The sequence below is a fragment of the Leptonychotes weddellii genome, chromosome 4, assembly GCF_054177405.1.
Source record: "Leptonychotes weddellii isolate Sample4059 chromosome 4, ASM5417740v2, whole genome shotgun sequence".
NCBI lineage: Eukaryota > Metazoa > Chordata > Mammalia > Carnivora > Phocidae > Leptonychotes > Leptonychotes weddellii.
In genome coordinates this window covers 121,382,523-121,395,254 of record NC_138372.1, presented here as the reverse complement: position 1 = coordinate 121,395,254, position 12,732 = coordinate 121,382,523, and the positions used below count along the sequence as shown (strand labels likewise).

The 12,732-nt window shown below is 35.2% G+C and overlaps 1 protein-coding gene across 1 annotated transcript in view; it reads right to left on the bottom strand.

The window, feature by feature from the left end:
- Nucleotides 1-488: 488 nt before the first annotated feature.
- The window catches only part of ZC2HC1A (zinc finger C2HC-type containing 1A), a 30,483-nt gene continuing 18,239 nt past the window's right edge, over nt 489-12,732 (bottom strand). The window contains exons 5-8 of the mRNA XM_081817126.1: nt 12,222-12,283; nt 11,857-12,011; nt 8,154-8,261; nt 489-1,248 (exon numbers count right to left, since the gene is read on the bottom strand). Of these exons, the coding sequence (XP_081673252.1) occupies nt 1,083-1,248; nt 8,154-8,261; nt 11,857-12,011; nt 12,222-12,283 (491 nt within the window). The 3' untranslated portion in view covers nt 489-1,082. The remainder of the gene's footprint in view (nt 1,249-8,153; nt 8,262-11,856; nt 12,012-12,221; nt 12,284-12,732) is intronic.

Sequence of the window (12,732 nt, the reverse complement as noted above, 5' to 3'; positions counted from 1 at the left end):
ACATTAGATAGTCTCTTAACCAACTCATCACTACATCTAACTATACTTCAAGGGAAATTAAAATTAAAAAATTAAAATACTTTTTACCTGCATTCCCTGCAGTAATGATTAATTATCCAAATTATTTATTAGGGTGAGGTGGTTTATTTTAAAATCCATTAAAATAATTTTTTCTAAATTCAGACACAGAAATAAACATGTAGAATTTTGCAAGGAATTTTGTGCCTCTTCTATTAAATAATTATTTTCAAACTTCGCAAAAATAAGGAAGTAGTAAATTAAAACTCCTCAGACATGAGGGTATGAAAAAGAAAAAAGTGAAATATGGAGACACAATTAGAAATAGAATATACATTCAACTAAACACACAGAGGTAAAAAAAAAAAAAACCTTCAGTTATAACTGGAATAAAATACATTTGTATTTTTCAGTCTTGTGTCTCTGAAAAGGAAATTGCATAATTACATTTTAAGGAATGAATAAAGATCTCTAAATTATATAATTAATGATATACCGAGTAAAGGACATCATAGATCTGTAGGGGTTTAATTCCTTTCTTTTTTTAATATTTATAAAATTAATTGTTAAAGAGCTCTACAGGAAAATGACCTTACATAACTAACTGTAACTGAAAATACTCTCTTCATTTCCAAAATTCCAAGCATCCCATCCTATACTATGTGAAAATAGGCACCGATAATAAAAATGTTTGTTCTGATTTTTTGCTCAAAGTAATGATCATCCTAAAGCTTGAAGGACTGAGCACTAGCATTTGATTTTGTGAAGGTATGCTTAATGTGCAATAACAACAGTAACAGTTAATGATTCCACTTGAAATTATTTTCTGACAGATGAGTATTTCCATAAATGGCACAGTTTGGGGTATCAGGTATTTATTATATACAGTATATGTACACATTTATATATACACACACATTACACAGCCAAAGAATTATGCTCCAAAAATTGCTGAAAAAAGTATTTCGAATAATTTTAGCATAAAATCCCTAAAGGAAATGTCTAGCTGTCCAAGGTGCAACAGTCATAAGATTCTGGACTTAGCTTTTTCTTTTGGGGTCTATTCACAGAACCATTCTTCGAATGCCACATTCACAACAAAACTTTGCCCATTCTACAGGGTATTTAGTCCCACACTCATGGCAGAATTTTGGTAAGTGTCCTGTTGAATTTCCTTCCATGCCTTTAACATTTCCGCCATTAAGTGAAGATATATAGTCTCCATCTGGCCTGAAGGAGTACAGGAAGAAAAGTAGAAACACAAAGTTCTTGTCAGTAGTTTTCATAACCCTTAGAAAACAGTACTTAATACTAAGTATAAGCAAAAGCCTGCTTAACCTCAGTTTTAATATTTTTCTAGTTCAGATTTTAAAAATCCCTTTTAGTTAATAATGAAATTCTAAATATTTTCTTTGGCACTATATTTGTCCCTGTTTATGAGAATTTTTTTACCACCACACTTTCCATTTGTTCAATGTACTAGGCATATACTACAATGGGGATAGAATGGAAATTTATAGTGTCCCTTCTGCAAAACCATCTCTAAAGAGAAAACTAGAACCTCGCCCTGAGGAAAGATGGATGTCTTTCCTCCAAATATATACTGTAATAAATATGTACATATTATTATACATATTATAAAACAACATATACATAACTTCTCCCAATGTGTCATGCTATTTTCAATGTATCCATGGAGTCTTTTCACTCGAATTCTCATCACTATCATCAGGCTAAATCTTGTTAGGTCCTTTGCTCTAATTTAGTTATATACACTCAAATTCTTTCATCCTTCATCCCCTGTACTGTAACCCTCATGGCTCTGGACACTCTCCGTGCCACCCTAAATTGTGTCACCCTTTGCTTTCTTGTTTTCCATCTGACGTGCGGTGTATGTCATTTCTGTTACATCTTGTCTTCTCCATAAGACTGTGAGCTCCCCCAAGTGCACTGATTTTTATCTGTTTTGTTACTGCTCTATGTCTAGGATCAAGAGAAGTACCTGACATAAACTCATCTCTCAGTAAATATTTTTTAATGAGTCAATGAATGAATGAGTAATACATGAAGAAGATAAACAAAGCAAAATATTTAGTCCTTTTAAAATTGATCAACAGATCAACTTTTTAAGATTGATCAACAGAAAAGGAATAAACAATATTCAGAATGAAAGAAGGATATAACTACAGATATAGCAGAGATTTAAAATTATAAGCACAAGGGGCGCCTGGGTGGCTCAGTCGTTAAGTGTCTGCCTTCGGCTCAGGTCATGTTCCCAGGGTCCCGGGATCGAAACCTGCATCAAGCCCCACATCGGGCTCCCTGCTCTGCTGGAAGCCTGCTTCTCCCTCTCCCACTCCCTCTGCTTGTGTTTCCTCTCTCACTGTGTCTCTGTCAAATAAATAAAATTAAAAAAAAAAATTACAAGAACAATTCTATGCTAATAATTTGAAACTTAGATGAAATGAAACATTTCCTAGAAAAATATCTTATGAAAACTGATTTCAAACAAACTGTAACACTAAACAGACATAATCATTAAAGCGATTGAATCAGTAATTAACATACTATCCTTATCACATGGGCACGTGCAGACACACACACACACACTGGACTCATGATAATTTTACATCATAAGTTCTAGGGGTGCCTGAGTGGCTCAGTCGGTTAAGTGTCTGCCTCTGGCTCAGGTCATGATCCCAGGGTCCTGGGATTGAGCCCGGGATCAGGCTCCCTGCTCAGTGGGGAGTCTGCTTGTCCCTCTTCTTCAGCCCCTCACCCTACTTGGGTTTTCTCTCTCTCCATCAAATAAGTAAATAAAATATTTTAAAGAAAAAAACATGGTAAGTTCTACTAAACTTTTCCAGCAGAGGGAGGTGAAAAACAACATTCTGCAATTTCTTTTCAAAGGTCGGTAAAACCTTGATATTCAGACTAATAAGAGAACATAAAATTATAATCAATTTTACCTATTAACTTGGAAATACATATAAATCTCCAAGAATTTTAGCAAACACAATCTACAGACATATGCAATTCAAAACACTTTAGATTTATTCCAGAAAATAAGATTGACTTAACATTAGAAAATCTACTAATATAATTTAAAACACAAATAGATTAAAGGATTTAAAATACTGGTTTTATATATATGATATCCAGTAAGATTCACCACCTATTTTTCATTTAAAAAAAAAACACTTAGAAAATTAGGAATAGAAAGGAATGGCATTGACAAAATGTATTTAACAGAATCCTTTATCAGTCTTCATATATAATGGTGACATTTAAGAAGCATTTTCTTTAAAAGCAGAAATGTCACAAGAATGTCAGCTATAATCATTTCTATTTTAATCTATAATATAACGTAAGGAGAATTCTTTCTCTGTTTCTGTGGACACATCTGACATTGGGATAACTGCCTAGCTTTCTTTAATGAGAACCTTTAAAAAGGTGGAATACCAGCTGTGTTTCCAGGCAGCAGTGCTTGTACGCAATCCACGGGAATTAGACATCCCTCAGGACAACCTGAAAGCTACGTCTACGGGGCTGTTACAAAAGAAACTGGTTCCCTTTGGGGACATAGAATTTCCAATTAAACTATCCTACACCCACCTATTAAGATCTTGTTCTCTGGGGCGCCTGGGTGGCTCAGTCGTTAAGCGTCTGCCTTCGGCTCAGGTCATGATCCCAGGGTCCTGGGATCGAGCCCCGCATTGGGCTCTCTGCTTGGCCGGGAGCCTGCTTCTCCCTTTCCCACTCCCCCTGCTTGTGTTCCCTCTCTAGCTGTCTCTGTCTCTCTCTCTCTGTCAAATAAATAAAATAAAATATTTAAAAATAAATAAATAAAATAAAATAAAATAAAAAGATCTTGTTCTCTCACATCCACGCTGTCACTTGGACGGCCAAAGAAAATCATCTCCAGGACTGGGGCAAGGGCTCCCAGGAAAGAGAAACACCCGACACTGCCTGCTTTCATTCCCTATTTCCTGTAAATAATCCCACTGTCATATTTTAGCATGCGATTACCTCTAGCCGAGCCCAAGACAACCTCTTGATGGACATTTCAAGAGTACTGGCGTAGAGGAAGAGGCATGAGGAGAGGGGAAGGAAAAGTTGAGTTTCTAAAGCTCCACTCTGCCCAAGTCCAAGAAATCACCTCCTCTCTCCCACAATGACATTAAAATCCAAGACTTTAAGTAGGGAAGATCAGTCAAAACCTCAAATGTAAGTTCAGTGTCAGGGTTAATTTACCAATCTGACCCCTCGTTTCCTTTATTTACTTACCTGTGGAAGTTTCTCTAACTTTTCTGAGAGCTAAGCTACACATTCAAAAGGATATCTGTTCCATTTTGTGTAGCATTTTTAGGTGTTCTGGGTTGGAAGGGCCATCCAGAAAATGTAGTCTATCACACTTCCAGAAAAAGAAATCTGTGAGATTTCTTCATCTGTTATGGTTATAATTATTCCATCTGGGTAGGGTAGTAAGTCAAGTGAACAAGGTTTACTATCACCTATCAACCATTTAAAAAGAAAGAAAGAAAAGAAACAAACTAAAAAAGAATTCAAACTCATTTTTAATGTGATTTTTGCCCCTGCACTTCTTTTGTTGTCACTTCTTTGTCTACCTCTTTAGAAAGATAAGATGATCTTTTTATTCAAGCACATGTATTTATTAAGTTTTCCATTTTGTAAGAGAATGTTAATCCTACATTCAGCATGTATCCAAAATACATGGCTCCACACATATACAACATAGTACAGCTAACTTCAGGACTCCAAGAAACATTACTTCTTTAATATTTAAAATGTATCAAAACCTTAGGTGAAACAAACAGTATTCATGAAAGAATCTACCTGCAAAGGTAGCAATTCACCTATTCCTTTATGGTTCTCATCCCTTGTTATGCATAAGCATCACTCTTAAAATTTTAAGAATGCAAACCAAAGAAATCAAAACCTCTCTGGGAGGCACGTGGACATGTTCATTTTTAGAAAGTCCCACAGAAGAAAGAGGAACCCTCTTACACTGTTGGTGGGAATGCAAGTTGGTACAGCCACTTTGGAAAACAGTGTGGAGGTTCCTCAAAAATTTAAAAATAGAGCTACCCTATGACCCAGCAATTGCACTCCTGGGTATTTACCCCAAAGACACAGATGTAGTGAAAAGAAGGGCCATATACACCCCAATGTTCATAGCAGCAATGTCCACAATAGCCAAACTGTGGAAAGAGCCAAGATGCCCTTCAACAGATGAAGGGATAAAGAAGATGTGGTCCATATATACAATGGAATATTACTCGGTCATCAGAAAGGATGAATACCCAACTTTTACATCAACATGGATGGCACTAGAGGAGATCATGCTAAGTGAAATAAGTCAAGCAGAGAAAGTCAATTATCATATGGTTTCGCTTATTTGTGGAACAGAAGGAATAGCATGGAGGACATTAGGAGAAGGAAGGGAAAAATGAAGTGGGGGAATCGGTGACGGAGATGAACCATGAGAGACTATGGACTCCGAGAAACAAACTGAGGGTTTTAGAGGGGAGGGGGGTGGGGGGATGGGTTAGCCCGGTGATGGGTATTAAAGAGGGCACGTATTGCATGGAGCACTGGGTGTTATATGCAAACAATGAATCATGGAACACTACATCAAAAACTAACGATGTACTGTATGTTGACATAACATAATAAAATTAAATTAAATTAAAAAAAAAAAAGAAAAGAAAACCAAAACGGGTGGTATCACAATTCAGGACATCAAGCTATATTACAAAGCTATAATCATCAAGACAGTATGGTACTGGCACAAAAACAGACACATAGGTCAATGGAACAGAATACAGAACCCAGAAATGGACCTTCAACTCTATGGTCAACTAATCTTCAAAAAGCAGGAAAGAATATCCAATTGAACAAAGACAGTCTCTTCAACAAATGGTGCTGGCAAAATTGGATAGCCACATGCAGAAGAATGAATCTGGACCATTTCCTTACACCATACACAAAAGTAGACTTAAAATGGATGAAAGACCAAAATGGATGAAAGACCTAAATGTGAGACAGGAATCCATTAAAATCCTAGAGGACAACACAGGCAGCAACCTCTTCGATCTCAACCATAGCAACTTCTTACTAGACATATCTCCGAAGGCAAGGGAAACAAAGGCAAAAATGAACTATTGGGACTTCATCAAGATAAAAAGATTTTGCACAGCAAAGGAAACAGTCAACAAAACCAAAAGACATCCAAATGACATATCAGATAAAGGGCTAGTATCCAAAATCTATAAAGAACTTACCAAACTCAACACCCAAAGAACAAATAACCCAATCAAGAAATGGGCAGAAGACATGATCAGACATTTTCTCCAAAGAAGACATACAGATGGCTAACAGACACATGAAAAAAGTGCTCCACATCACTCAGCATCAGGGAAATACAAATCAAAACCACAATGATATATTATCTCACACTGGTCAGGATGGCTAAAATTAACAAGTTAGGAAATGACAGATGTTGGAGAGGATGAGGAAAAGGGGAACCCTCTCACACTGTTGGTGGGAATGCAAGCCAGCACAACCATTCTGGAAAACAGTATGGAGGTTCCTCAAAAGCTGAAAATAGAGCTACCCTATGACCCAGCAATTGAATTACTTGGTATTTACCCCAAAGATACAAATGTAGGGATCTGAAGAGGTACATGCACCCCAGTGTTTATAGCAGCAATGTCTACAATAGCCAAACTATGGAAAGAGCCTAGATGTCCATCAACAGGGGAATGGATAAAGAAGATGTGGTGTACACACACACACACATGCACACACACACACAATTGAAATATTACTCAGCCATCAAAAAAATGAAATCTTGCTATTTGCAATGATGTGGATGGAACTAGAGGGTATTATGCTAAGTGAAATAAGTCAGTCAGAGAAAGACAATTACATGATCTCACTCCTATGTGGAATTTAAGAAACAAAACAGAGAATTATAGAAGAAGAGAGGGAAAAATAAAACAAGACGAAATCAGAGAGGGAGACAAACAATAAGAGACTCTTAATCCTAGGAAACAAACTGAGGGTTGCTGGAGGGGAGGTGGGTAGGGGGATGGAGTAACTGGGTGATGGACATTAAGGAGGGCACAGGATGTAATGAGCACTGGGTGTTATATGAGACTGATGAATCACTGAACTCTACCTCTGAAACTAATAATATACTATATGTTAATTAATTGAAAGTAAATAAAATAAAATTTAAAAAATAGTAATAAATTTTCCAGTGTCTCTTTATGAGAATTCATAGGCAGATTTTTGAGGTCTCAGGACTAGGTGTGCTTTCACAGAGAAATGATTTTTTTTTTTTAATACAACACGAATCATGTAACTAACTACTCCTATCTTCCCCTGTACTCTGGCCGCTACAAAATTTGGACCCAATTTATGGCCAAAGGCTAGCCTATATACAGCGTATTATGACACATATTTTGTGGACTACACATATTTTGTGGGCTAAATTCATTCCTTTTTTTCCTTTATCTTTTAATTCTCATTTTTTCTTTTCATATTCTTTCATTTTTATAAAATATCGTATCTCACTGCATGTTGTGAATCTCTGTATATTGCCTTATACTTTCTGGAATAAGGATATATATAATATCTATACTAGAATGATTTGTTTTATGCTTAAAAACAGAGTGAATGTCAAAGTTGCACAAATACTGTGACAGATAAGAAAGGGAAGTACATGGATAATCACAAGCTCAGCAGGGAATTTAAATATATTTAAATGTTGCTGAAAATTACAATACCAGTTTAAAGGGTCTATTACTCAATTTGCAGAGGTAAAAATAATCATGTTGCACTTAAAATTAAGATATAAAACACAAATGAATGCAGTGAAACTGAAAAACTGTCCTCAAGCATTTACAACAATAATAACTACAAGGTCTAGAAAAATATTATTTATGCCCAAACTATTTAGTGTACAGCTTAAAGCCAAAATAAATCATATAGCAAAGGAGAAATCAGATTTTCTATTAATAGCCTGATAAATATTTTTGCATTTGGTCCTTAGAAGACTATATACATTATTTTTATTTTAGTTATTAGAATCTCAGAGCTAAACATACCTGGCTATGTAGCTCTCAGAATATGTTTTTCTTTTGTTTGTAAGAACACCTGAGGAAGGATTTCGTGCCAAACTAGGTGGTGTGGAATTTCGAGGTTTGATGTTAGTTCTAGAAGAGAGAAAGAGATGGCATAATGAAAAGGTATTGAATAGCAAGCATTTATTTCTTATATTGCTTATTTACATGATTAAAATAATAATTTGAAGCTGTAGAAAGGTGAATTCAAAAGAGTAAAATCCAAGTAATTATTTTAAATCTGAAAACAACAGTAGTTTAAACTAAGGATAAACCAAAGCATTTTGCATTTACTAACAATAACTTGATGGTAAATTAAATCAACAACAAAAAAATATATGCTTTACATGAAATTTTAAGTTAATAATTCTGAAAAGCTTCAGGTTTTTAAAAGTTTAAATCTATAATTCCCTCAAAATAGGTGTCTTGTTAAATGCCTATGAATAACTGTTAAATGTTATACATTATGAGATATGGTTAAAAACAAACAAAAAACATTAGCTAACCACTTCAATAATTTTCAATTTATGAAAGCCTGTTTTTGGAAATAGCAACTAAAATAAATGGGTTAATATAATCTCCCCTTTTAAGACTTAATCTCACCAATTATACAGCCTAGGCTATCTGCTATCAGTAGAGTTGTTCTGGTTGGATCATCACTTAATTCCCTTTATGAAACTTCAGGAATCAAAGAAAGCTTAGAGGGCTGAATGATGGTACAATGGTAAAAGCATAGGATTTGGGATTCAGATGAATCTAGATTCAAATCCCAACTGCTACTGACTAATGTGGAGATACTGGACAAACTGTATCAAGTGTCCCCCATTTCTAAAATATGACTATCATCACTTACCTTAGAGGAAGTTATGGATACCAATTGCAATTTATATAAACATTCAGAATAGTTGATGATGATGGTATTATTACTATTATGGCTATTGTTACTGTTCCTAGTTAACATTTACAAAATGGTGCTTATTACTACATTTGGTATAGATTTCTAATTGCTTTCATATATAAACTTACTTAATCCTCATAATAATCCAATGGATTAAGCAGTATTAATAACTCCATTTTAGAATGAGGCAACTGAGGCAAAGAGTTGTTAAGTAACTTAACCAAGGTGACATCCAGTATGTTGCTGAACTAAGGGTCATATGGTGAATAAAGAGCTGGTTCCCTCCCAGTCTTTAGAGATTTAGTCAAATCTTTTCATTTCAGAGATATGCAATACTGTGTTATATGAATAAGCAGAATACTTTTTAAAATTCCTTTAGATTGTAAGTTCTTAAACTATGGCTGAAATTCTTCCTCCTTATAAAGCAAAGTTGGAGAGTCTGAAAATTCTAAATAGCTACCTCCAAAATATATGCAGGTAATAACTACATTTACTATTTTTCAAATGTCAAATATGATGCCAGGTACTACGCATACTTCACTTGGTTTAATCTTCACAGGAATCTAAGAAGATATTATTCCCACTTTGAAGTTGAAGAAGAAAATCATATTAGAGAAATTAAGTAAGCTGAAAATCTATTACAAGGCCACAGTATTTGAAATTAGGTGGGTCATATTACAAATCTTATTATATTCAATATGCAATGCTGTCTGTTGTTCAGAGAGAGGCTGCTTTGAATACTTTAAATTTTTTCTAAACTTTGACAACAATCACCTTGGTGCATGAATGGGTTACCCTGGCCCTCTTCAAATGGCCACTGACAGTCTAAGCATGAGGTATACTCTACTCAACTCTTAAACAGCCCCCCTAGGGATGTTGTTGAATTGCTACGTACTTTTTTAGGAATTCAATCTCTAAAAAATCATTGCCAAACAATGGCGGTTCCTCCAGTAAGAGTCATTGTTAAGAGGAATAGGAAGGACACATTTTTTAATTTTTTGGCTCTAGAACAAAGCCTTGTTAGAAATCCTATCACTTTCATTTAATATGTAATGAGATACACAGATAATACAAATACACCTATGGATATACACACATAACCTCACCATATCAATGAAGTTATTCAAATAATTAGAATATAAAAATTAGAGAAAAATAAGATTATCAACAGTAATGATCATTACTAAATACCTATCATGTACTTTTAGTAACAATTTTAAGAGGTGGAATCTGAATGTCAAGAACCATTCTTAAGAGATTGGGAAGAACAGTCTTTTTTTTTTTTAAGATTTTATTTATTTATTTGAGAGAGAGCACATGAGAGGGGGGAGGGTCAGAGGGAGAAGCAGACTCCCCGCTGAGCAGGGAGCCTGATGCGGGACTCGATCCCGGGACTCCAGGATCATGACCCGAGCTGAAGGCAGTCGCTCAACCAACTGAGCCATCCAGGCGCCCAAGAACAGTCTTGATTAGTACTTAAAACATGTTGTCCCAGTCTCACATGGTCAACACATTTTTGCTCCTGTTCAGATTTTGAAAAGTGCTACCCTTATTCTGTATCTGCAATCTGCTTGTTCTAGGTCAAAAATAACAAAAGAAGGTTTAATTTTACTCTACCTTACCGCTAATCAGTGTTTCTTTGAAATATGCTTCAGAGGGAATAGAGAACAACAGTACTAAGAAAAATGGCTCAGGGCACAAATTCTTCCTTCTATGATTTATCACTAACTACTTAAAAATAATGCACGGGTGCTGCTAATATTTTAAAGACTTCTCCCATCTTTATTTTATATTTAGCTAAATTAACCCTTCTTTTCATATGTGATAAGACAATGCTGTAGTAGGAGTTGTTTTAAAAGTTAACTAAGTGAACTCTGTTTAATAATATATTTTTCAACTTTAATAAGTAATTAACCTGATTCAAATTTCATCATTTTAATCAGAGAGCTAGACTTGGTATTGGAGCCCTAAATCTAGAAAACCCTGAAGACTTTTGTGGAAGAGTTCCAAGGGGACTGTCATTGCCCCTCACCTCTCTTTACAGCTTTTTGGGCCAGTACAGAGAGGAGAGTGTCCTTGGCAGTATCTTATCCTTTCCCTGTTTTATGTGGAATTTGTAGCAATTTAACCAAAAGACTGAGAATCCCTGGATTGAATGTTTTCTAAAATCTGTTTTCTGCCTTTTTATAATAATTAATCATCCTAACTAAAAAATAATAGAGCAATATTACATATTATGTAGGGCATAATATCCCCTATACTCTTCTTTTAAAACATATTACTCCTAAGGGGTGCCTGGGTGTTGCAGTCAGGTAAGCATCCGACTCTTGATTTCAGCTCAGGTTGTGATCTTGGGGTTGTGGGATCAAGACCCACGTCAGGCTCCGTGCAAGGATGGGGTCTGCTTGGGATTCTCTCTCCCTCTTTCTCTGCCCCTTTTGCCCCGTGCTCTCTCTCAAATAAATAAATCTTTAAAAAAATATATATATATACACTCCTAAAAGAAAGCTTCATAAAGATAACAATCATTGAAGGTGACTGCTATTTCACCCCTCTACAAGTTAAAATTTAATAGAAATGTATGCTAAAAACAGCTTTATTTAGAACAGAAATGTTCATCTAACATCAAAGTGTTTTAAATCCTATAAAATTATTAAGCACTTCTTGGCTTATAAATGATTAAAGATTTTTTTAAAATATAGGAATGTATAAGTTTATAGTATTCAATTATATAAAGCCTTTAAGGAAATATCTGAAAAAGATTAACCAAACTGAGTTACAAATACTTACTTGTAAATGGGTAATAACTCATGTCTTTTGATGGCACTGTCTGATTTTGTATCACTGTCATACAACCTTTGCACATGTCTTCCAGTTCGAAGTGGAGGGCCTAACTTGTCCATCTTACTATTAAAATATATAAAGGTGTACCCATAAGGAGATTGCTACTGTTTGTTTCTTTATATTTAAAAAAAAATTTTTAAACATTATTCTGGTTCATCAAAAATCTACCCCCCAAGCTCTTAATTATTGGACTGCCAGGGTAAGGGCTGTGAAAAAGAATCCTAATCCTCAGATAGTTCAGACAATGTCCACTATTAGATATGAAAATTCTGACGATGCAGGCACCTGCCAGTTGTGATGAACATCCAAACAAATGCCACATTTATACACAGCAGGGCAACGGAATTAACAAAGAAACTTAAGAAGGACAACACTGTTTAAAATAAAATTTGTGAAGCTAGAAGTGAACTTAAAGTTATTACCCTGGTAAGTAAGACTGATCTGATGTTTCTTCTCATTGAGTTCACAAATAATCTAATTTTTCTCCTTCCCTGATTTCATAGTACCTTTCTCTTTTTTCTTATTATTTTATGATCTCCCCTGCATTTAAAAATTCCAAATATAAAGCAAGGAATCAAATAAATGATATTTATATCTTTAATTCTGACTTTCTAACAAAGAATGACTATTTATGAAATTTATACAGAGAAATATAAAGCATGATGGATAAAGAAGATGTGGTACAGGGGCACCTGGGTGGCTCAGTCGTTAAGCATCTGCCTTCGGCTCAGGTCATGATCCCAGGGTCCTGGGATCGAGCCCTGTATTGGGCTCCCTGCTCTGCGGGAGGCCTGCTTCTCCCTCTCCCACTCCCCCTGCTTG